The sequence below is a fragment of the Procambarus clarkii genome, chromosome 41, assembly GCF_040958095.1.
Source record: "Procambarus clarkii isolate CNS0578487 chromosome 41, FALCON_Pclarkii_2.0, whole genome shotgun sequence".
In the NCBI taxonomy this organism is placed as follows: Eukaryota; Metazoa; Arthropoda; class Malacostraca; order Decapoda; family Cambaridae; genus Procambarus; species Procambarus clarkii.
Window position 1 is genome coordinate 19,064,153 of NC_091190.1, and position 27,043 is coordinate 19,091,195.

At 38.2% G+C, this 27,043-nt stretch overlaps 1 protein-coding gene across 5 annotated transcripts in view; it reads left to right on the forward strand.

Annotated features, from left to right (window-relative positions):
- LOC123761091 (ribosomal protein S6 kinase alpha-5) overlaps window positions 1-21,365 on the forward strand; it is a 118,791-nt gene extending 97,426 nt beyond the window's left edge. For all 5 annotated transcript variants that reach the window (XM_045747032.2, XM_045747031.2, XM_045747028.2 and 2 more), the window contains 13 exons: window positions 6,621-6,839; window positions 8,564-8,679; window positions 10,116-10,310; window positions 10,821-10,924; window positions 11,868-12,018; window positions 12,714-12,875; window positions 13,871-13,990; window positions 14,960-15,181; window positions 16,185-16,355; window positions 16,724-16,936; window positions 18,266-18,416; window positions 19,018-19,241; window positions 19,486-21,365. In XM_045747032.2, coding sequence (XP_045602988.1) covers window positions 6,621-6,839; window positions 8,564-8,679; window positions 10,116-10,310; window positions 10,821-10,924; window positions 11,868-12,018; window positions 12,714-12,875; window positions 13,871-13,990; window positions 14,960-15,181; window positions 16,185-16,355; window positions 16,724-16,936; window positions 18,266-18,416; window positions 19,018-19,241; window positions 19,486-20,175 — 2,738 coding nt within the window. In that variant the 3' untranslated portion in view covers window positions 20,176-21,365. The remainder of the gene's footprint in view (window positions 1-6,620; window positions 6,840-8,563; window positions 8,680-10,115; window positions 10,311-10,820; window positions 10,925-11,867; window positions 12,019-12,713; window positions 12,876-13,870; window positions 13,991-14,959; window positions 15,182-16,184; window positions 16,356-16,723; window positions 16,937-18,265; window positions 18,417-19,017; window positions 19,242-19,485) is intronic.
- Window positions 21,366-27,043: the final 5,678 nt, after the last annotated feature.

Below are 27,043 nucleotides of genomic sequence, written 5' to 3' on the forward strand. Positions count from 1 at the left end.
AAAATCGAGTTAGTACTCACAAATAGTTTAATGTGAGAACCGCGTGCTGATCTGAGGTTCGGTGGCCGAGGCACGACGGTTTCAAGCTGGCTAGCTGACAAGAGCCATTCTCGCCTTTGTTAAGACTCGACTCTGCCACTTCTTGCCATCCACCCTGATGATGGCTATTCTAAACCTAGTTTTCTCCCATGATGGTGAGTGAGAGGGGGAGACTTCAGGCGAGTGTGGTGAAAGTATCATCAGTATATATTTGAGATATGCGTGTTTAACATGAGGTGGGTGAGGTAGTGGATAGTCTTGGCCACCTCACGTGTCCCCCACAACAACACGGACTCCCGGGTGTTGCCAAGCACTACCAGGCAAAATTCAGCCCGTTCCTTTGTTTATTCTTTTTTTTTTTTTGAGATATATACAAGAGTTGTTACATTCTTGTACAGCCACTAGTACGCGTAGCGTTTCGGGCAAGTCCTTAATCCTATGGTCCCTGGAATACGATCCCCTGCCGCGAAGAATCGTTCTTTCATCCAAGTACACATTTTACTGTTGCGTTAAACAGAGGCTACAAAGAAATTGCGCCCAGTAAATCCTCCCCGGCCAGGATACGAACCCATGACATAGCGCTCGCGGAACGCCAGGCGAGTGTCTTACCACTACACCAATTCAGCAGTATTCGTGGATAATAATCGTACCCATACCGTAAATAGTAATTTATACAAATTATTTCTATACACATGAAGTCGATTATATTTTTACTTTTATTCCTTGCTGACAATTTCTTGTTTCGCAAGAGCTTAGGATATATTTTTCTTCCTCATAAATATCTTATTTCATTGCACATACGGAATAATCAGGAATTGCACCTGTTAACCGAAAGTTTGCAAGTGGGATTTTGAAGAAAGTTAATGATAAGCACCAGATAAATTTTGTAGATTTACCTTTAATTATCAGACAAGATTAATGTCATTTTACCTTATTTTGTCAGAAGCTAATTTGGCAGTCTGGCCGCAATGACAGATCACTAATAAGAATACATAGCAATTGGGTGATCTTGGTGCAATATGGCTGACCGTTATTGATGGGATCATAACTGCAATATTCATAATTTTTCCATTGCTTGAGGATCTTTCTCTTAGTTATCCTTTTTTTATACATTCATTCCCTTCCCAATATCCTCTCTTTAAATGCCGTTCTTGTTTTGCTTGTGTTGCATATAAGTGTTTTGATTCTTGCTACAGAGAGGCTTTACACGAAACTCAATCCTTAGCATTTATTATGCTGCCGTAATTTTGTCTTCATCATATTTACTATGTAATTTCTACATTTTTAATTTTAACAATCAAATTCCTGTATAAAACCTATTTGTAAAATTATGTAGCTGATTTTTCTACATGTGGCATCAATCTTTCTCTTGCCATTTTCCTTCTAATTTGCTCTCTTGATTCCTTTTCGTTTTCGAGTAAAATTAAGGAATTACACGCTTTACCGCATGTCCGTATTTTGGGCACCAGCTGAGGTGCCGGGGGGGGGGGGGTGAGGGGGAGCACCAGCCGAGGTGTGGGGGGGGAGGGAGCACCAGCCGAGGTGTGGGTGGGGGGGGAGGGAGCACCAGCCGAGGTGTGGGGGGGATGGAGGGAGCACCAGCCGAGGTGTGGGGGGGGGGAGGGAGCACCAGCCGAGGTGTGGGGGGGGGGGAGAAGCACCAGCCGAGGTGGGTGTGGGGGGCACCAGCCGAGGTGGGTGTGGGGGGCACCAGCCGAGGTGGGTGTGGGGGGGCACCAGCCGAGGTGGGTGTGGGGGGCACCAGCCGAGGTGGGTGTGGGGGGCACCAGCCGAGGTGGGTGTGGGGGGGCACCAGCCGAGGTGGGTGTGGGGGGCACCAGCCGAGGTGGGTGTGGGGGGCACCAGCCGAGGTGGGTGTGGGGGGCACCAGCCGAGGTGTGGGGGGCACCAGCCGAGGTGTGGGGGCACCAGCTGTGGTTGCAGTGATCAGCTGAGCGGGACCACGGTGGCGGGCTACTCCTCTTCCTTCATACTCGTATTGATCCGCCTCTCGCCCACTTTCTCCACTTTTAACAATGTTAATGTTCGTTTTCTTTAAAGATTAGGTGATACTTTATCATATTATAAACTGTAACGTCTCAAGACATTGATATGGACGCTGTTATAACATTATAACCAAAATTTTCACTGACTGATATTTCGTGTTAGAAATTCCCGTTAATTATTCATATTATATCAGTTAATAAATGTATATTTTACGGTAAACGTTTAACTATAGCATATATGTATTGCGTTATAGATGCATTTGAACAATGATTCGAGTTAAAGGTAATTACTGTTATTTTCGTATTTAGTAATGCACGCTGCAATCCCAAAACATTAAGTCTGGCTGAATTTCTGTCGGTTTAATCTTGTTTCCTTGGAATGAGTGTAAAGTAAGGAGTAGAAGGCTTGCTAGCAACTGAGAAGATAGCCTCGAGTCGCGGCTCTCGATATAGACTGTGGAACCGCTTGGACATAATTTACATTCCAGAGTGTCCCCCAGCTTATCATTACCCTCTCCACTTTTCTTATGTAGGTTATCAATGATTAATGTTAAGGTTAACTTTGGCTCAATCGGCGACATCTCTCTTACTTTGATGAAGGTTAGCATCAAAGTTAGCCATCAAAATCAAAGATTAACTTTTTAACACCAAAGGTTTGATTCAATCGGCGACACCAGGACCGAGTCATAGGTCACAATGTTGTTGTTTATACTAAATATACACAGCAACTGTGATAGTCTTCTAAAATTCGTAATCACAGTCCTCCCCCTCGCATTAATCCGGACCGTTTCCGCACATCTCTTCCCAAGTGCTATGTATTCATACCGGATTAGCCACTCCTCACAATAACCTTACCTTTGTTAACTGGTCAGTTTACATGTAAATGCCACCTTGAGCTGATGGAGAGTGGTTTGTACACACACAAATTACGCCCCAGTAAATCTCCCCCTCTGCCCCCCCCCTCCCCACGTGACAAAGACCGCGATTGATAACCATATGTGCAAGACAGTTACCACATGACCAATTGATCACATTATAGATTACATGCAAGAATAGCCTAAAATAAACTGTATAATGCTCTCCCCAGTAATTGCAATGTTAATAACAGAATGGACTAAGTTAATTATATAACCGTTGGTCAATTAATCTATTGTTGAACATGGAACTCTTTTTAGAGTTCACTCTTTTTTTTTAACTCTTTTTAAACTATTCATCAAGCTTTACTCTATTGGAACTTGGTCAAATTAAGCTAGACGAACTTTAGTAAAATATAAATGCCTTTCATGTGTGTGCTAGATTAGCCAACTTAAGATCTGCCTCTAGAAATATGAGCAGGGAATCATTCTGGACCTTGTATACCACAAGTCAGTCAAATCCAGGAATATGAGGCAGTCCTTATCTAGTCAACACAAAACAAGTTTGAGAAAACTTAGAAGAAAATTAAAAGAATTTACACTTACTGTACATCACTGGAATGCAGAGGAGTTAGGGGGAGATGGGATTATCTCACAGGGGCCCACAAAGACATGTGGAATGGGTAATATAAGAACCCACCCGTTCTCCTGAATAGTACATCGCATTTTGACGTATAGTATCGCTAAGGCCAAAAACTGATTGACTAAATTGACGTGATGTTCCGTTTTCTGTTCGTGGGTACTCGGGTAGGTTAGGTTCGGGCAATTTAGTATAACAGTTTAAGTGATGTGAACGCTCGGGAGAACGGGCTGAATGAACGGACACTGATGAAAACCGAATGCCCAAATGAAGGACATTATAAGTAATTTGTTGATTGCGTAGATGGTAGACTTTACAAATAGTAATACTGTACTGTTTTATAAATTATACGTAATTTTTGTTTGGTCCAGTTCACTGTACAACTTTATCCATTTCCGTATATAGGTTTTTAGAGGACTGTTGAACTGCCTAGTGCATGGATGAAATATATCAATATAACGACACCTGAAGGTAAACAAAAGCATTGTATAACTTACCGTGGTGGTGATAAGGTAGTTTGGTGACCTTTGATAGATTTCGTGAGGGGCATATGGCAGTGGAGCGACTATAGTCAATAGTGGCTCAAGTCTCGAGAACTGCAAAGAAAGAATGCAAGATGGCGAGTTTCCCCATTTATTATTTTTTAGTTTCCCAAGAGGGGTACCAGGTGGGATACTTCTCTCTTTACCACCTCACCCCCATTCCACTCTTCTTTACCCCCCCCCCTGCACTTCCTCTCCTATCCCTTGTTGTTAGTTGTTGTTATAGATTCAGCTACTCGGAACAAGTTCCAAGTAGCACGGGCTATGGTGAGCCCGTAACTTACCTGACACAGGAGCACAGCTGTAACTGCCATGCCCCACCCCTCCTCTTCCTCTTATCTTTAACATATTCCACCTTCACCACACCCTGCCCCTTATCTGTCCTCGCTCCCCATCTCCCAACCCTCTACCCTTCCCACCTCGAACAGACGTTTAAATTTATATATGTATTAGGGGGGAGGGGGGATCCGGCGTTCCCCGGGGTCTCTACCATCTATTTCTTCATCTATCTGTCCATCTGTGTCGATCAATCCACCTATTTAGACCATCTATCCATCCATATGTCCATCTATCACTCTGTCTATACATCAGTCTATCCATCTACCTATCCGTCCAATTTATCCATCCATCCATCTGTCTCCTTGTCTGTCTCGAGTGTAAAAATATAATTGTGTAATGTGTGGGTGGTCGCCAGTGAGAGAAGCTTAGTGGTGTGAAATATTGAAAAGTTATTTTCAATATTAAAAAAAAAAGTTACCCTAAGATGTGGTGGCGTCACCAATAAGCACCCATGATAAGCTCGTTACGTGACGGGCTTGCTCGCTCATCTCAATAGATACATACACAATAGATACTGCAGCGATGATAACCAATTCGTTGTTAGTTGGTTAGGTTTCTAGATCACATCATCGATCCTTGCTCGACCTACATCCTGCATCTGGCCTACTTACGTTTGACATATTTTGTTACTGGCGTGTCAATATTTTTAGCTTCTGTAGTACCAGGTATGGTATATCATTTTATCAAACTGGCGCAGTCGTGTCACAGTCTAAAGGCCCTGGGTTCGATTCCTGCGACAAGACAAAAGCGTTTGGGCAACGTTTCCTATCACCTGATGCCTCTGTTTACCTAGGAGTAAATATGTACCCGGGTATTACGTAACTGTTGTGGGTTGCATCCTGAGGAAGGTCATAAAGGTGGCTAAAGGACCCCTCGATAAGCCTAACTGGCATCCTGTCTAGAGCTGTAGCAAATCACAAGGTGAAACATGTATATAATTTGCCGTAGTTAATGTGGAGATACCTTATCACAAGTTCTGGAAAACCTTTATGCACTGAAGTTTAACAACAGAGCATGATACATTGAGTTAATTTTTTCAGGTAAGGAAAACGTGGCTAAGGAAACACAAACTACTAAGGAAATTAAATTACCACAAACATCGTTCATTTAACAATATATGACACCTTTGACTTGTAATATTAATAGTTTAATTTTATGTGGACGCAGTTCATTGTTTTGTTTTAGGAAATGAACTAATGGTTGAACTACTTATTGAGCAAATGTCTTTCTCAGTCATAAACATTATATTACCAAAACTGATGACGTAACCATCTCTTCAGCCAATAAGTTGCCTTCTTTTGTTGAAGACGAGAACTTGCGCTCATTCCTTGGCTGTGATATTAAGCGTCAAACAGCTTCAATCACATTATAATGTTAAACATTATTAATTTTATTTAGCTTAATAATGTGATGTACAACTCATTCTTGTTACAAATAATTTATTTGACTAAAATTAATATAAATGCCATGGTGATAGGAATTGCATTGGCATATTTAAATAACATAATACAGTACTAAAAAAGATGATCACACGTATGCACACTGAAACAGACACAGGGGGAAGGGAAGGGAAGGGAAGGGAAGGGAAGGGAAGGGAAGGGAAGGGAAGGGAGACAGAAAAGGTGACTGATTTAGTGTTTATGGGTTTTAGTTCAGTTTTCGTACTGATATAATCAGTTGAATTAATTGTGGCTGTATTTATTGGTTCTTGCTCACTATTGAGGTGGACAGACTAATTTCCCATCGGTTTTGTTATTGGAAAATGCTGGTTAATAAATAAATTAATAATAATTGCTGATTATTATTTATTATAAAAAACACTTGTACTCAGTAATGGTAATGTTTTCTCCCAGACATAATAACATAGGATAAAAATCCAAACTTGTATATTTGTGAAATTTATGCAAGGAATTTACACAGTCTTTCGCACTCTCCTGAGTGCTTTGTCATGGTTTATGTGTGTAATTAGGACGAGACTTGCATCTCAACGTCTAGTCAACGTCTAATCAGACGTTGAGATGTAAGTCTTGTCCTATTCACACACTCGGACCTTGATAAAGCACTCGGTAGAGTGCAAAAGACGGTGCAAATTCCTAACATAAATTTCACAAATACACAAGTGTGGGTTTTTATCCTAAATAATAATACCGTCTACTTCTTGATAAATAATTTCTTAACTGAAGTTAACTTTTTTTTCCAGCATATGGCAAAGTTTTCCTAGTAAGAAAAAACTCTGGTAAAGACACGGGAAAATTGTATGCCATGAAAGTCTTGAAGAAGGCAACTATTGTCCAAAAGAAAAAGACAACGGAGCACACAAAGACTGAGCGTCAGGTGTTGGAGGCTGTGAGACAAAGTCCTTTCCTAGTTACACTTCACTATGCCTTCCAGACAGATGCCAAGCTTCATCTTATTTTAGGTTAGTACAGTATTTTTGTTGCAATTGTGACATTTTATAACCCTTTAGTTTTGGATTATGTAATGCATGCATGTAAAGTATAATTACTGTACTATTTATAATAATAATAATGATAATATGAACAAATCCACAGGAGCTTTGACGAGGGTTCGAACCTATGCGCTGGATGTTCCCAGACGCGCTCTAGTCGACTGTACCACGACATGTTAAAAGAATTGCAACCTGGAGTGCTACTGCAGGTTCGAACCCTCATCAAGGCTCCTATGGATTTGTTGTTTGATATATTACGTTAATGTGATTTCTTGTGTAATGATGATGATACTACTATTACTACTACTACTACTACTACTAATTATCAAACACCATAAAAGTACAGTAAAAGTAATAACTTTCTATAATAGTTTTAATTCTCACAAAAACTTTGTATGATATTGAAAAACTTTGGCATTCTTCGATATCATGCAGACTAAACATGATTAGCTATATTTATAGCTGCCAATGAGAAAGTTATGAAGAGCATCATGTTCCTTTGATTGTTGTTACTGCTGTGATACACTAATTGCAGTTTATTACTGCTAAAGTTGTTTTGTATGAATTGGTTATGGGAACGAGTAATGTTACCAGTTATTATATCTGTTGGTCCCAAAATAATGCAAACAAGAGAATAGCAATTTCAAGACTTTTATATAAGACCCCTTTCTCAAATGATATAATATGTTAATCCAAACCAATCCAATCCAATCCAAACCATGTTAATCCATATGAAACAATGAGTAGTTTGTGAAAGGTCCCCCAATTATTATTATTTTATTTCTTCTCAAAATATAATTCTTCAATTATATTTTGAAATATAGCAGTCTTAGTATTTACAGCTTTAAAAGGTACAAAAAAAAAAATCCTGTTATTTCCTACATCAAGGCTTGGTCAGCTTGACATAGGAGTTACATTGAACATCTTAAGGAAGTGGTTTGGATTAACATATTATATCATTTGAGAAAGGAGTCTTATATAAAAGTCTTGAAATTGTTATTCTCTTGCTTGCATTATTTTCCCAATCATTGCACACTATAGCTCTTGGGTTAAAATCCACTTTTATAAGAGCTTGTCCGGTAGACTCTGTTTTTATAATTTGATGCAAGTCTACTGCTTCCTCTGCTGTTGCTGTTTACTCTGCTACACAACCATTATTTGTATTTTGAGCCTTATATTATACCAGGTACTAAGTGTACCTTGTCTAGTTCTTCACTGGTGGCTGCAGTCGACTCCTCTTTTTTTTATATACAGTACTCTGGCCCAATATCTTATTTTAAATACTGTATATGAATACTGTATACCTTAAAATTGTTCTGTATTGTACTGCATTTCTTATGTTAGAAAATATATGGCATGCTTGCAGTATTAAATAAGGATAAACTTAATGCATTTTATTATATAATGTATTTATAAATTTATAGACATAGTTAAAAATTTTGTAGTACTGTATGTTTGACTATTATTGTAACTTTTAAAGCTAGTATGGGTTGGAACCTGGTAAAAATTAACAAGAAAAATATTCAACATGTCAATATAAAATTACTCGAAGCATCTCTTGTAAAAGTAGGCATGGGTTTGTTTTCCATCAGTGTATTTCAGTTTAGAGGTAGTAGAAATGACTGCTTTTATCATTACTAATACTGTACAGTATTCTTAATAATTTAAAATATACTTTTATTCTTTTTTGGCAGACTATGTTAGTGGTGGAGAACTCTTTACACACCTGTATCAGCGTGAAAGATTTCGTGAGGATGAGGTTCGTCTCTACATCGGAGAAATCATCCTTGCCCTCGAGCATTTGCACAAAGTGAGCATTGAATAGAATTGTAATAAGTGAATTGGTAAATACACAAGTTTAAAAAAACACTGTAAAGTTAAAGCTCCAGAGATTTTACCATTCTTGTGTTACAATGATGCAGCAGTGTCTGAATCATTCAAAAAGATATTCCATTGGCAAAAATGTTAGTTCTCAAGTAGTTTGTTCTCAGAATGTACTGTAATTATCTCAGATTTAGCAGTTTTGAAAATACCCATGTAAAATCATTGACACTTAAAATTTTGATTAAATAAAACAGAAAAGTAGAATACTGTGATAAGCATGCATGGAGTTAGGCAATTTCTGTTCAATGCCTTGAAAAATTCCTCTCGAGGCAGTAGTGCATATACGAGTTAACATAATGAATGATTTGTTTTAAATTAATGGATAGTAAGTGTATGTGTGATGGCATACACTTACTGTGTATTAATTTAAAAAGACAGTAACTAGGTTTGTGTGATGGCAATAAGAGTATATACATAGATGGGGTGGGGGGTCATAAGGGAGGTCAAGGTATGAATGCTAGAGGGGTATAAACCTATCTTGAGGTTATCTTGAGATGACTTCGGGGCTTAGCGTCCCCGTGGCCCAGTCCTCGACCAGGCCTAATTTTTAATATAGTGTATAACCCTAATTATAATCCTAGTAAACAGAGCATGTAAAAATTTGATATACAGTATTTTACCTGAGGGCACTAATACTAGTGGCCTCGATGAGGACAGGAAGCTGGCAGCTTGTCAAAGGTCCCCCCCCCATTTGCCCTGATGATTTTTTCCAGTATGTAGGTGATGAAGCTTTTTTAGCATGGCAAGTTATTTGGACAAAATAAAAATTGTTGAGGGTGGAGAGAGAGAGAAGACTGCTAAAAGTGAATGTAGAGAAAAGTAATGGAGACAGAAGGAAATTCTGAGTAATAAATAGATGGGAATAATTTAGTGCTAGAAATGGTCAATCATTTTAAATACTGTACCTAGGATGTGCAGTTGCTAACAGTGGAATTTGCACAATAAAATTTGAGTGTAAGATCAATCAGGGAAGGGAAGTGGCTAGTGTAATGAAAACCTGGTCAGGAAAAAAATGATGTAGGCAAATATGTAACCAGAAATTTGTATGGTTACGAGATGATGATTAGCTGAGAGATGGTGTGGGATGAACATGGAAAATAATGTTTGAGCAGTAGAAATGAATAATCTGAGAAGCATGTGCGGTGTTCAGAGAATAGAGTAAGGAATGAACATGTTCTGAAGAAGTGTTGATTACAAAAATTGGTAAATTGAAAAAAAATGGTTGATTACAAAAAAAAACTATATTTTATGAAACAGATTTTATATAGCTCAAGAGTGATATTCTTAAACTGTGAAACAAGTTAGGAAATACAGTACTGTACAATATTTGCTTTAAACTAACATTTCACATTTTCTTTACAGCTGGGCATAATATATCGTGATATAAAACTAGAGAACATTCTCCTAGACTCAGATGGGCATATCGTGCTAACAGATTTTGGCCTTAGCAAGGATTTTCTTTCGCATGACACGGAACATCGTGCATACTCTTTTTGTGGTACTATAGAGTATATGGCACCAGAAGTAGTTCGTGGAGGATCTCATGGGCATGACCAGGTGAGAGAATTATGTGGATTAGTCAGATTTGGTATAATATTAATTTGTATAATATTATTAATACAGTATATATAATATAAAATTATATATAATATAAAGATTATAATTTATATACTGTATTGCATTAATTACAGTATACTGTAATTAATTACAGTATACTGTAATTAATGTCTCTGTATAATAATTATAACAAATCTTAAAATCACCTTATCAAGTAAATAAAATTACCTGAATTTACACTGTAAGTAGTTTTGATTTGTTAAAACAGCCAAAGTTGCACATAAATGAAACATAAGAGCTCACTACCCTTAGGCTGATCTTTTATAATGAAATATAGTGTGTATATAAAGTCAGCATTGCTGGGACTTGGGGCACCAGTTCCACTTCATTCAATTGGAAAGACAACTTAGATGATACTGTATACGAACTTTAATGAAGTACATTTGGTGTAGAATATTTTGTATACAAAATTGTGAGGAATATGAATTACAATGGAAATTATGATTTCAGGCAGTAGACTGGTGGAGTGTGGGTGTATTGACCTATGAACTTCTGACGGGAGCATCACCATTCACCGTGGAAGGAGAGAAAAATAATCAGCAGGAGATCTCGAGGTATTATATAAATACAATACTTAGGAATATTGTTACTGTTGTGTGTTTTGTGTAATTAATGCACAATGTAGGACCTGTTTACCTAGCAGTAAATAGATACCCAGGGAATGGGGTTCTATGGTTCAATGACAAGTCCAATCGAGTCACAGGCAAGAGAGTCCTGGTTTGATTCCCGCGGCAGGACAGAGGCATCTGAGCAGTGTTTTGATTCATCTGATGCCTCTATTCACCTAGCAATTTACAAATACCCAGGAGTTGGGCAACTGTTGTGGGATGTATCCTAGAAGAGTTCAGCCACTAGCCTAGGGGGGGGGGGGGCAGGGAGCCTAAATAAGCCTAACAGGCTTACTGTCCCCAACTATGGAAAACTACCATTTTGTGGTATTAAGTATTAACTCAATTATGTATTACAGTACTGTGATTGAAACCTTACATTAATCTTAAGGTATGATTAGAATGCTGTTTGTTATTATTGCCTTTGTAAAAAATACAGTACAGGTGTCTACTATGAAATCACTGAAATCATTTCTTAATATTTTGTCATAAATACAATTTTGATTTTTGTATTTGTATACCTGTATATACAAGAAGGTACAATGGGTTGTGAAAGTACATATGTCAATGATTGTGGTACTGTACTTTCTTGCAAAGTCACTAACATGTTAAGCATTTCAGGCAAAATTAAATGATCTCTGGAAAGTATATGGTATCTGAAAACTTTGCTAAAAATATCTGTATAGTATAAATGAACAAATATATAGTATAAATGAACAAATATATAGTATAAATGAACAAATATATAGTATAAATGAACAAATTTGTTGATGTACAGTATAACTGAACAAATTTATTCATGTACAAATGAACATGAACATAAACAAAGAATATATTTCTATTGTTTAAATTCTACAAATACTGTACAGTATTGTATTTTTATTGATAGGCGTATCCTGAAAACACAGCCACCACTCCCAAGTGAATTGTCCCCTGAGGTTCGTGACTTCATTTCTCGTCTACTAGTGAAGGATCCTCGTCAACGGCTAGGAGGAGGCCCTCTTGATGCTAAAGAAATCAAAGAGCATGCATTTTTTAAGGTAAGTGAAGAGTTCTTAAAGTGGAGCCTCAATTATCAAAAGTACTTCAGTGTAACTAGGACTGAACTGTCTGCAGTATTGTATATCTATATGCAAATAATTTAAGACTCAAGTTTTTTTGTTATTTGTAAATGCAAATACTGTAATAAAACAGTTCTACACAATTTGATACTAAAATCAAAATTACCCCAATCCCAATTATACAATAACTGTTGAAAAAGCCATGGGATATTTATATTATCTGTATCCGTTTACCTGTGGTTACTTGGTATTTATTTTTTTGTTAACCCAAACTCCTCTGTACTTCATATCAAAAGTACTGTATATCTGTAAAGTATGAAAATGAACTCAACTCTGCATTATAAACAAACTAGTCAGGAAGGATTTTAATATTTTATGATTACATACAGTACTGCTATAAAGTTCAAATGATGCTAGACTAGTAAATATCATATACATAATACAGCATACAACCTGGGCATGTTTTCTACCACCTTATGCACCTGTTCATCTAGTGTTAAATAAGTACCCAGGAGTTGTCAGCTTGTTGTGGGGTTGTATCCTGGGAAGGATTAGTAGTTCAACTCTGGGGTGGAGACCTCAATATAAGTCTAACATGTATATAACACTGGCTGTCTATCCCCCCAACACAATTATTGTAATTTGGTAATGAATTATCATAAATTTTTCCACAGACTTTAAACTGGGATGACCTCGCTCAAAAAAAAGTACCTGCACCATTTGTACCCAGAATAAGTGGCGAGTTGGATGTCAGTAACTTCTCCGAAGAATTCACAGCAATGGTTCCTCAGGATTCTCCAGCTATTGTTCCTCCAGATACTGACAGAATATTTAATGTAAGTATAAATAGATTCTAGCAGATATTCTCCTCGTGAGTTTTTCTTTAATACTTACGCAATTGTATTTCCTTGACATTCGTATTCATGAATTCCCTGTATACATCATGCTAAGAATCATTTGGTCATAGTCTTTAGTACTTGCCTACCAGTTCTCTCTCTCACTTAACTGTTATGCTTTCACCTTTTTGTTCCTTGTAAGCAGGGCTGGCCATAGCAGTTGTGAGATTCAATTTGGACCGTTCTTGTGAGGTCTCCTAGACTTGGATTACTGTAAATTAGGTGTCAGTAATATATTATGTTGCATTAACAATAAAACTATCTACATTAGCTTATATTTTGCCTCCCAAAAATGTGTTGAAACAAGACTTAAAGAAGTCTTGCTTTGTTCTGCAATTCCTTTCAAAATTTTGTAAGTTTGAGAGTTGTTTTATCACATTCTATATATAATTTGAAAAGGCTCCTTTTCCTTGACACCACTGTGATTGTAATTGTCAAAAATGTACATAGAAAAAGTACAAAACTTGAAAATCCAGTAGCCTTAATTCAAAGCCAGAAATTTCTGGATTTTCAGAGACTTTACAAAGTATGAAGAAAAAAGAATTGACTGTAGTGCTTCCATTTCTGTGATGGGCATATAGGTTTCTAAATCAGCTAAATTTCCAGACTTTACCAGTTAGTGAAGACTGAGAAGGAATGATGAAATAAAATTAATATTCAGCAATTTTATTTCTGTAAATGATCTTGAGAATTTTCCAACCTCTTCTGTAGGGCATTCCATATTTCTCAAAGCTAAAGGTGCCAGCCCTACCTTAGGGGTCTTCCCATAGGTGAGAGGTCCTCTTTGGTCAAATAAGATCATTTGACCTAAGGCTGGCCATTTTGTGAGGGACAACAAACAAATTAAAAAATTAGTTTTACCTTTCACATTTCAATTGCTTTAAAATTGGTAAAAATGGCATTTTTAAAGATGAGTAATAAATTTTTCTTGACAGGGTTATTCTTACGTGGCTCCATCGATTCTCTTCACTGAAAATGTCATTAGCGATTCTCTCTACAAGATGTCACCCGACAGAAGACCCTCCACAACTAACCTCATGGCCTGTAGTTTCAAGGTAAGCATTTTTATTTTTGTTTTTTGAATATGAAAACAATATATTCAATTTATCTGGTAAGAGTGGGTGAGAGGAAAAGTAGATATTTGTGGGAAATGGGGTTGGTCTTTCAAGAATGGGTGGGGAACATTGGTGTGTTGGGTGGAGTAGGAGTGATTAGGGCAGCTGTGCTTGAGCTTTGACTTTCTATTCCTGTCTCTCATCCTTCAGTTGTGTGTGTTCCAGAACCTACTGGGCTCTGTCATATCTACATTTGAGACTAGTCTCTCTCCATTACCTCACTTCTTAGTTCATTCCATTTGTTCACGGCTAAGTTTAGTTTATTATGCACCCCATACCCATATTGTGGGCAGTAGTAAAAAAGGTGAGAGGCACATAATGGGTTCAGGGACCGAACCCCCAAATTCTAATAAAAAACACTGCAATCCAATCATGACAGGGCTGATCTCATGGAGACCTTTAAAATACTGAACATGTTGGGGGTATTAATCCAGACTACTTCCTTAAAAGGTCAAATGTATTGCATACAAGGGTAACAGTTTCAAGCTCAACAAGCCACAATGTAGGACAGAAAAAAGAAGAGGCTTATTCACCCATGAGGTTATAAAATGGGGCTTAAGGGTCTGATAGTACCTCTTCGTTCTCCACACACAATCTGGAATCCTGGGTTTGACTCCCAGGCAAACATAAATTATTGGGCACATTTCATTTCCCCCGATGCCTAAGTTCACCTAGCAGTAAATAGATACCCAGGAATTAGGAAACTGTTGTGGGATTACATCCTGGAGAAAAAAAAGTCTTTGGGAACAATAGGGGGACATTTGACAAGCTGCCAGCTTCGCCCTCTTTGAGGCCACTGGAGAGATTGTGGACCTGAGGTAAATTCAGCTAAGAATAAGAATATATAGAACAATGTACAATATTAGTTATTACAGTATTTATGATACTTATGAAAACAATATTTTTCAGGATTCTGCATTTTTCCAACACTATGAAGTGGACCTACGAGAAGGCATAATAGGAGAAGGCAGTTTTAGTGTATGTCGAGAATGCATCCAAAAGTCAACTGGGAGACATTTTGCTGTCAAAATTGTTTCTCGGAAGTTGGATTGCCAACAAGAAATTAACCTCCTCCGCGTATGCCAAGGACATTCCAACATCGTTACCTTCCATGAAGTTTTCTACGATGAGGTAAACTATCATGGTTTTGAAATTGAACAAAATTAACATTTGACCACAGTACATAGCATGGAACTATTAATTAGGCAACAGCAGCAAGTAAGAGTGTAAGAATTAGAGGGGAATTAGTTTACCAGGCATACCAAGAAAAGGTCAATACCAGTGTACAGAAGTTATAATTGAGTTGATAAGGTAATTAACAGTGTATTCCTTACAGACCTCTCTCTGTAAGGAGAGAGGTCTTAGGAAGGGGTCTGATAGTTAACTAGTTAAGACAATGTCCTTTATTGTTACAGTATTATCTCACATTAGTGGCATATAAGCAAGTGGTGGACAGGGTTGGTTATACTCAGATGGAAGAACAAATCAAAAATCGAAATGTTTATTCAGGTAAAAGTACATACATAGAAGATGGGTTACAAACATAATGTTGGATTCATAGATAGAGCTAGTACTGTATATACAATACTTAAAGCCACTAATACGCACAGCGTTTCGGGCATGTATTCACTGAGTACTGTAATTGATAACAATTCATTATTGTTTGACAGTACAGTACTGTTCATATTGAAATCAAATTCCTGCTTTTGGAGGGAACTTAGTAATTGGGGGTGTTATTCAGATGCTGAATTAGGATTCTTATGGCAAGGTGGTAGTAGTTATGTTATATTATGGTTTAGGTTTAAGGTCAAGTGCTGGAGTTATTCAGTATATGTAATGGTGGTGGCAATTGTTCCGATAGAAGACACTTTATTGAGGGGAGGTGACTGCTGACAGTTTTTCAGTTTACATATACATTTTGAGTTTTCTGCATTCTATTGCATGATGCACCCCAACTCGAGTACAGTATATATATTGTGTAAATAGAATGTACTTTACTTCAAGAAAAATTCATGCCTATTCACTTAAGAAAAATATTTATTTTGTAATATATATTGCTGTGTGTTTAATGAAATATTCTTTGGCAATATTACAAAAGTTCATAAATTGAGCAAATTTATATTTTATTTTAAAGGCACACACCTACATAGTCATGGAGCTCTTAGGAGGAGGAGAATTACTTCAGCGGATAAGAAAACATGAACGGTTTACAGAGGCACAAGCATCGGTGATTATGCGAAGCTTGGTATCTGCTGTTCACTTTATGCATAGAAAAGGCATTGTACACAGGGACCTGAAGCCTGAGGTAAGAATTTTATTTTACTAGAAAAAATCATTATTGTTATAAAATTATCGTACAATTATATAAACTTGTACTTTTATGTTCTTGTATTGTTGTATTTTTTTGTATTTATCATCCTGTACTGTACTTCAAAAGTATAGCACAACTTTTGTATTATGTGTGGTTATGATAAATCAAAAGGAATTTGGAAATTTAATAAAATATAAATCATTTTAACAAGTACATGTACAGTACAGTATTAATCTTAAAAAGTTGCCATTTATTCCGCAAGATATACAGTATATATACTGTATATGTATATACCAGTATAATCTTTTCATTCTATATATTTCCACAAGCTAAATTAATAAATATCTATTCTTTTTCTATAGAATCTCCTGTTCAAAAATTCCTCGGAAGATTCGGAGATTAAAATAGTAGATTTTGGGTTTGCTCGCTTGATACCAGATAAGGATAAAGATGGCAATATGAAAACTCCATGCTTCACTCTCGACTATGCGGCTCCTGAGGTCTTGCGACAGATTCAACAAGGAGCTGCTGGATATGACAAGACCTGCGACTGGTGGAGCTTAGGTGTTATTCTCGTAAGTGCACAAATTGGAGAAGTGTTTTACTTCTTATCAAACTGGCATCTTGTATATCCCTAGCTAGTAAACTAACAAATACAGTATGTATTGTTTTCAATTACATCATTATTTATTATTGGAAACAACAGTCCAAATAATAAAAGAAGTTAGTATTCATATTTAAAACTGTATAGACTTTTGGCATATTGGTCAGTGCAGTCAGAAACATTTTGGGCAACATCATCTTTCATCTGATGCTTCTGTTCACCTAGAAATAAATAGGTACAGGGTAGTTAGAAAACTGTTCTGGGTTGCATTCTGGATTGGGTGAATAATTAGCCTGGGAACTTAAGATAAACTTGGTAGGCTTCCTGTCCCCAACTGTGGGCAACCAAATGAGGACAGCATGAGATAAGAATTTACAGTATATTGTATAAATATACAGTACTGTATACTGTAGATGTGGTAAGTGCAAGTTAGATGCATCTTAACAGAAAGGGACTTGAGGGGTTAATTTTGAGGTCAGAAATGGTTAAATAATAGAAGGATGAAAAGATGGAGATTTATTTATATCAGAGAATGAGGGAGTACATATGGGGTATGAGTGATAATTCAAGAATATACGGGAACAAGCATAAGATAAGTTGAGAGAGAGAGAGGGAGGGGCATTCATATTTGCATATGCTGAAGTCTGCCAAGAGATTGTTATAGCAAAGAATTTACATAATTGAATACACTGTACTAGAGGGCCACCACAGCTTGTCAATGGTCCTCCCTGAGGATAATAGTGTTCTGGTACCAACTGAATGATTGTGGAGAAATAACAAGGTGGCAGGAAAGTTAATGCACTAGGGGATATCAATGTTAGGGTGGAGAATGAATGTAGAGAAGCCAAAGAGTGAGGGCATGTTGGGTCCAAATTAGTATTGTGGGATAGATGTGTGTGTGTGGAAAAGGGTTTGCTTCTATCAAGTACACAGGTATACAAAAAGGAGAATGGAAGCAAAAGCAATTTAACAGTCTGATTATCCGTATTGATAATGTAAAAATAGTGTGAAAGATGCAAAAGTCATGAAAGGCATTTTTACTGGGTCAGTTTATACATTTCTGTGTAAAATTTAGGTACTGTAAGTGGGAGGGATCATTGGCCACTGATGCAACATAATAACAAACTAAGAGTATGGATGAGAGTAGGGCTAGAAAGGAAGAACCACATCACTGATATTATGTAAACTTTTAGATTGTTCGTTGTCAAGGAGAGCTAAAGGGATATGCACACTCCATAATATTTTTAGTTTGTGATATATTTATCTGATATCAAAGAATTAATAACAAATTTCTTTTCAGTACACAATGTTGTCAGGCAGAGCTCCTTTCCAGTCCAGAAGTAAAGACGACACCTCGGCATCCATCATTGCCCGGATTAAGGGTGGAAGTTTTGACATGTCTGGGCCAGAGTGGCTCACTGTTTCATCACAAGCCAAGAAACTTATCAAAGGTATAGTTAATAATTTATATTGTTAAGTACAGTGAAACAATATTCCTTAAATTGTCAATGCAGAATGCTGTATATTTTGCTACAAAGAAAATTAAATGTATTCATTTTGAAGTTGCCTTCTGTATTTTTTTTATATACCCGTGCTTACATTAGTGATGCTTATGTCAGTGACATAAAATAATAATTTTGAGACATTTCATTGGTTAATATGTATAATACATCTGATTGTTTAAATAACAGTCTTCACATCTTTGCAGTATGAGTGGATATAATAATAGTAATTTTTATTTAAAAAATGTATAGAAGAGACATATTAGTGGTAGTTGTTACATAAAATGCATATTTAATATGTACACCATGTGATGCTGTGTTTGGAGGTGATCAGGAGAGTGAAGGCATGTAGTGATTATTATGTTGCCTCTGATTCGAGAGGAAAAAAGACACATTGTGATGCTGACATGGACTCTTCGTTGCCAAACCTCTTCCTCGGCTACCTGTGCTAGTGGAGCAAAGCTAATACATTTACATGTAGCACACATTAAGTACCATGTACCAAAAGTACAGGATACTCTAGTAATATTTTATTTAACTTTTGTTTCAGGACTTTTAACGGTAGATGCCTCAAGACGTCTAACTATCACTGAATTGCTCCAAGATGAGTGGCTTCAGGGTGGGCCACCATCGGTGTTCTCAGCCACTCCCCTCATGACCCCTACAATTCTTAGTGCCCGACCTACCCTAAATGGCCCAGTCTCTGCTGAAGCTGGGGTCAAGCAAGCTTTTCATGCATTCCATATGGCTACTAGAGAAGGATTTCGATTACTGGTCAGTGAAGAATGCATTCAAATGTTCATTATTTAATTTACAATCATATTAAAGCTTATTTACTTTAATTTGCTCTCTCCATTACTTTTGTATAGTGTACTGGAGTGAGAATTTACACTATGCATTAAAATTAAATTTGCTTAATCAATTTCTGTTCAGTAAATATTTACAGCCACTTAAAACACTTATCAATAACATTACAAATTTTTCTGGTTTCATAATACTTTATTTTTGTTATTTTTAGGACGTTAGTAATGCTCGTCTTGCTCAACGTCGGAAAAACAAGAAGTCCTCCACTGATGCCCGAAGCCATTCTTCTACCTCATCCCTCTCCTCTACCTCATCGGCATCTTCCCTTACTTCTGCTCGAACGCCAAGTAAATCAGATCGATGCAGTTCTTCATTAGGTGCTACTCCGAAGAAGGAAGAAAGTATATTTGACTTCGGAGAAGCAAGAGTCAAGGCATACCTTTCAAGTATAGAATCCCCTTCTGAAATGTCCTTCCCTGCCACACCAAGCCTAGTTCTTACATTACCAAGTCCACGCTCCAAAGGCAGTTCAAAAGGCAGTTCTCTAGGTTCTTTTGACTTCTCTAGAGGTGACAGATATACTGAAACATTGTCTAAATCTGACACCTCAGAGATGAATTCACCAAACAGTTCCACAGTGTCCTGCAAGAAGCAGGAAGAGTGCCTTGCATTTCAAGAACGGTGTGATGTTAGTGGGATGCAGACGGGTGTCTCAGAAACCAAAGGTGCTGAGAATCCTCTCAAGTCCTCTCTCTGTACTTTAGTTGATGAATTTCCTGGACCACAAACTCGATCAAGGAAACGAAGGCTAGAAAAAATCTGTGATGAAGTGACCGTAGTTAAACATGTGTTCAAAGGTAGAAACACTCGTAGTAAGAGATTTGATACTATAGTAATAGATTAATGAGTGAGAGTTTTAAGGCATTACAAGACATTTCCAGATTTTGACTAAGAATATTTTATCTCCCTTAACTTAAAGCTCAGAGAATGCTTTATTATATACCTAAATGTATATTATATATCTGATCTGATATGTACATACAGATTATTATTATTATATTGACAGTTATGCTCTTAAATATATGTTATATATGTACAGTACTCTCCAAAAGTATGTGCTGCCCTGTGCAAGGCAGCATGTACTTACGGGGAAAAAAGAATGATAATCTTTTGTATAAAATATGAGACCGAAGTATGCACCGGTACGTGATGTCATGGTGTCCTTTAATTCCCTGGAGGCTTAGTTGCCCCAGGTGAGTGGTTGTGTTGTTCATCTTGCTCTGGCGCCTTATAGTGTTTTATTGTAGTTAACAGTAGTGTTGGTGGAATTATGTTGTTTTTATGGCACCTACCACGGAACTAAGCAAAGACACCATTGCACAGATCATTGGTTTAGAGGAAGCAGGCCACCAAAGTAAGGAAGCGAATTGTTGGGTGTAGCCAAGTCAATATTAGGAAGTATTGTGTGTTTCTGAGGAGGAAACAGTGGTGACAGGCCATCACAGAAACATCAGTCTGGTCGTCCCAGGAAAACAGGACGTCTTCCAGGAAACATGAAGGGGTACTCGCCAATGAACAATTTATAATGTTCACAGACCTTGAAGACGTCTTCCTGGGATGACCAGTCCCATGTTTCTGCGATGGCCTGTCACCACTGTTTCCTCCTCAAAAACACACAATACTTCCTCATATTGACTAGGCTACACCCAACAATTCACTTTCTTTGGTGGCCTGCTTCCTCTAAAGCAATGATCTGAGCAATGGTGTCTTTGCTTAGTTCCGTGGTAGGTGCCATAAAAACAATATAATTCCACCAACACTACTGTTAACTGCAATAAAACACTACAAGGCGCCAGAGCAAGATGAACAACACAACCACTCGCCTGGGGCAACTAAGCCTCCAGGGAGCTAAAGGACACCATGGCATCATGTACCGGTGCATACTTCGGTCTCATATTTCATACAAAAGATTATCATTCTTTTTTTTTCCCATAAGTACGTGCTGCCTCGTGCAGGGCGGCACATACTTTTGGAGAGTACTGTAGGATTTAAAATGTCCAAGCAGAAAAAAGCAAATAAAAATGCACTTCATAATAGTTTTATCGTTGACCTACTAGTTACTGTACATAGTATATTTACTTGAGAGCCACCATCTCTTGTGGCCTCAACAGGAAGCCAAATTTAGATAGCTAATTCTGGGGCACCGTGTATACTGTACATCAATTTCTGTGAAATCAGATGAATTGTTTAAAATTTCTCTTTATTGATTTTTATCATGCCTAATGTGTGTTGTAAATGTAAAAATCTCTTAAATTATTTAATCTCAAATTTTTTCATAACCCTAACCATAATAATGAATACACAAGAAAGCAAATTGAGCACCATGGTTGCCGAATTTGTGGATCAAGTCAATAACGAAGGTTTATTGGATAAAATCTTAAGAGTGATGTGAAGACTTTTATCACACTTGTGGAAATTTGCCTCACCACTTAAAAAGATTTTATACAATAAACCTTTATTATTGACTTGATCCACAAATTCGGCAACCATGCTGCTCACTTGGCACTCTTGTGTATTCATTAGTATGGTTAGGGTTCTGAAAAAATTTGAGATTAAATAATTGAAGAGATTTTTACATTTACAACACACATTAGGCATGATAAAAATCAATAAAGAGAAATTTTAAACAATTCATCTGATTTCATAGAAATTGATGTACAGTCTACAAGGTGCCCCATAATTAGTTATTATAAAACAGAGATAGCCCCAAGATGGAACTTCACTAATCCACTTGCAACATTTTTCCAGACTCATTTCCATTTAGGACAACCCCCTTTATTTGCTTTGTTTTATCCAGAGAGCAAGTTTATTCCATGCATGCAATTTATATGCCAATCTTTAATATACAGTAGTACCTTACCAAAACTTTAGAGAAATCTATGTATCCTACATCTACCGGAAGTCCTTTTTCTGGATAGCTGCTTATCATTTCCAAAAAAATGAGTAGGTTAATTAAGCAGGTTTTATTTGTTACAAAACCATGTGTTAATTTTACAACATGCACCAAGAAATGGTGAATGATTTTCTCCTTCAGGATTCTCTCTATGAGCTTGTGGATATGCGAGGTTAGGCTGCTTGGTTGATAGTTTTCTGCTTATTGTAAAGATAGGGTGATATTTGCATATTACCAATATAGGGGAACTCTTCCTTGCTCTATAGATTTTCTGAATTGGAACGCAAGAAAAAAGGAATGGCTGAAGAGCTATTGGGCCCGACGAGGAAAAACAATCTTAAGAACCTTTGATGTCAAGGAAAAGAGCAAAGTAATTCAACTATACAAGTTTCCTGTGCACCCCTATCTGGACTATTGTACATATGCTTGGAGACCTCACTTCAAAAAACCAGCACTAAATGTAATGAAATGCCTCTTTCTATTGGAAACTCGGCTCCTTGTTGCTACCCACCTAGTTAATTCCACCGAATTCAAGTCATACCAGACCCTTGGAATTCATTAAAGGCCTAACAGGGGAATAGAGGATAAAACCTGGCCGCCTCAACCTCCCTCAACCATTTGGGCTGGACTGTCTCACTTCATGCAGGTCAGCATTCAATCCCCGACCAGCCATGTGGTTGGGCACCATTCCTCTACCCTCTGTTCTATCCCAAATACTTATCCTGATTCCTTCCAAGGGCTATATAGTCGTAATGGCTAGGCAGTTTCTGCTGATAGTTCTCTTCCCTTCCCTTCCCCCCCTTCTTTCCCTCACAGAGGTGCAGTTTCACTCTACATTTCTACCAAAAAGGTTGAGCAAAACAAAATGGACAAAAGCAAGGCAAGTCTAAACAACTCTGAAAACAAGCCACCCAATAGTTAGGCCATTCAGAAAATCTCTGAACAAAAGGAATAGATTGGAAATATGCAAATATCACCCTTATTTTCAAAAAAGGGAGACAGAGCTTGGCAGAAAACTACCGTCTGATCAGTCTGACCTCGCAAATCTTCAAGCTCGTGGGGAAAATCCTAAGGGAGAGAATCATTTGCAATCTCACATTAAACAATCTTGTAAAATCAACACAACATGGGTTTGTTGAAAACAAATCCTGCCTTACAAACCTGCTTGCATTTTTTAAAATGGTAAAAAACTATTTAAAGATTTCCTGTAGACGTAGTACACATGGACTTTGCTAAAACTTTTGATAAGGTACCATATGAAAAACTAGCAGGCATGTGGAATAAATGTTGTATTAATTCTAGTATTCTACCAATGGTTAAAACAAAGAAAAAGGATTATGCCAAACGGAAATGCATGTAACGGGAGAAATGTGGTGAGTGGGGTATTGCAAGGGGTCCATTATGGAGCTAGCCCATTTTGTCATGTACATCAATGACATTAATGGAAATATTACAAACCACATAACCAAATTTGCAGATGACACTAAGATTTATGGTAAAGTGGGAAAAGTCCAAGTCCACAAAGAAATAGACTAAAGCAACCTCCTGAAATTCATATTACGAACTACCAGAGAGCAAGCTGATTGGATCCTGCTTTAAGATGAACAAGCCACAGTGCATGTCAAACTGCTGCAAACTCATGTACTGTGCAGTGTGTCCAATGAAGAGCAGTCCCTGTCGTGTAGTGGTAAGACACTCGCCTCTCATTTCTTTAGCGCTGGGTTCGTATCCTGACCGGAGAGGATTTACTGGGCGTCAATTCTTAACTGTAGCCTCTGTTTACCCAACAGTAAAATGGGTACTTGGTTGTTAAACGATTTGGCGGGTCGTATTCCGGGGAACATAGGATTAAGGACTTGCCTGAAATGCTATGTGTGCTAGAGGCTGTACAAGAATGTAAGAACTCTTATTTATTTTTGTATTTATAAATATATATATATTTATATATAATATATATATAATATATATATATATATACACAAAAGAGGACCTGCCCAGTGACGCTGAGAAGCTAATGAGCATTGATCACAAAGCCGCAACCCAGTCATACATAAACATAGTCAAGAGTCGAGTCATACATAAACAGGTCAAGCCCTGGGAGAGGAAGGTGTCAGGTAACGAATCCCCAAATAGCCTGAAGAGGAAACTGGCAAACCATTGAAGGGCCAATGGATCCTGTACCCGATGGTCTCTGTGTTGGCAAAAGGGACAAAATTGAAGAAACCAGTAAAGAGCCCAGAGGCAAACCCTGCCAAGGAGATGAACCATGCACACAAATTTCAGGCTCTTGCACAGCCACTCAAGAGCCTGGGACTTGAGTGGCTGTCCCACTCAAGGGACAGCCACTCTGTCCCAAGGAACAGCCAAGGAACAGCCAAAGAACCACTGGTTAACCTGGGACTCTCCAACACTAGCCAGAGGTGAGCATCCATGCAGAGCAGAGCCACATTCGGAAGAGGGAATCTGACAGAGTCCCAGACCAGGCCCAGCCATGTTCGAACCTTCAAAGGAACCAACTGGGATTTCCGCCACGTTACCAGATTCCTAACTTGCAACAACACAGTCTGGGAACCCAAACTAGCCAGTCATCGAGGTAAGCTAGGAATCAAATCCCCATCTATAGAAGAAATTACAATATGTATCAATCAGGTGAATGTCCAAGTCGCCAAATTCAAACGAAACAGGACCCAAAAGCGGTAACAGAGATTCCTAACCAATCTCTGAACCTGGCAAGCAGGGATGCGCTATAAATGTCTCTCAGGCCCAGAAACACTATCCAAGTGCTTGTCTGTAGAACCAGTGAACCTGTCTGAAAGTGGTTATACAAAAGGGTTAGGCAAGGAATGGGATTCAAACCAAAGAGATCAAGAGTGTACCACAGGTCTGGCAAGTCCCGCTTGGGGACTGGGAACAGACTCCATAATCACTGTAGAGTGGGGGTTAATTCTACTACCTCAGAGTCTAACCACCCCATACTAACCCAAAAGAGCTGAGGGGTAAAGGAGGGGAAATGGGGGAAGATGGAAGGGAAGGGAACTATCAGGGGAAAGCGTCAAGCCACCACGCCTATACAGCACTTGGAAGGGATCAGGATAAGGGTTTGGGATGAGATGGGGGGGGACCTGCACTAAGCGAGACCGTCGCCCTACCATCCAGCCCAAGTGGTTGGGCGACAATTGGGGGAAGAGATAGACTATTCCAGGAACTCCCACCCTTAGTATACCTAAGAGAATGTCTTTCTTTCTGTCTGCATGAGATTGTAGGCCAAACGCTTAATATGGCCTCGCCCAACTTTGCATGGAAAATGGTCTGGGATATGCGACGGTCAAAGGCTGGTCGAGGTCAGTCCTTTAAGAGGGTGGTCTGGCCCAATTTGTTGAACCTCCCCCCCCCCCTCCACATAATTAGTGAAAGGTGGCTGGGCGGGTCCCAAGAGTTCCGCACTCTAAAACGATGCACATGAATTGAAATTGAAATAAGTTTATTGAGGTAAAATACATACAAAGGGATGAGGTAGCTCAAGCTATTCTCACCCCGTATGCACATAAATTCAATATTACATTTCCAGAGACAGAGAGAGATGAGGAGAGAAGGGTGGAGAGGGGATAAGGTATGTTAAAGGGTAGGTCCTATGACCACAGGTGTACTGTATATATTTTAGTTTATATCAGTGAAATTAAAATAGCTGGTACAAAAACCACAAAATCAGTTTAATGGTGGTGCAGTGGTAAGACATTCGCCAAGCGTTTAGCAAGTGATTTGCCCTGGGTTTGTATCCCGGCTGGGAAGGGTTGACTAGGCGCCAAATCCGTATTTCTCAATTACTAGCAATTTTCTTACAAGTTTTTCCCGATACAAAATTTCCATGCTAAGTTAAATCTAATTTCATGATGATCACTGTTGCTGTTAACATGTTACCGTTGGCCAGAACTGTCTAATGTATTGTTTCCCGTGTTTGCTCCCTTATATGTTGCTTAAGAAAGCATTAGTCGATCATTTCTAGAAAATCCTCTGCCTCTTCTTTGGGTCAGTTTATTCTACTAGAATTGAAGTCACCTATTACACTAATATTATCAGTCTCAGATACCTTACCTTTCCCAGCCCACATATCCGTTCAATCTGTCAAGAGTTGGCAGACAATATATAAAACTATTATTAGGCAATCATTATTTTAACTTAATTCATTTGAAACAGTTACTGTGTGGGGGAGATATACATAACAATTTACACATGGAAAATAGTAGAGGGGCTAGCTGTTCCCAAACCTGCACACAGAAATAACAGCACATGAGACCAGAAGGCATGGCAGGATGTGCAGAATAGCCCCGTTGAAGAGCAAAGGTGCAACAGGTACTCTGAGAGAGAACTCTATCAACATCAGAGGCCCGAGACTGTTCAACACGCTTTCGCTACACATAAGGGGCATAATTGGCCGACCCCTCACAGTGTTCAAGAGAGAACTTGACAAACATCTCCAAAGGATACCATCAACCAGGCTGTGGCTCATACGTCAGGCTGCGAGCAGCCGCGTCCAACAGCCTGGTTGACCAGTCCAGCAACGAGGAGGCCTGGTCGACAACTGGGCCGCGGGGTCGATGAGCCCCAGAATCATCTCAAGGTAGGCTCACCTACTTTTCGCTGATATATATTGTTACTTACCATTCTCCACTAATCTGTTTACCAATGTGAAATAATATGTGTCCATTTATTTTATATTCAAAGAAGTGCTCCATTTTTCTAAATAGAACAATGTTTTTGTTTACACAATAATTTATTTTAATTCTGTGTAGATAAATTCACTTCAGTCATATATTTTATG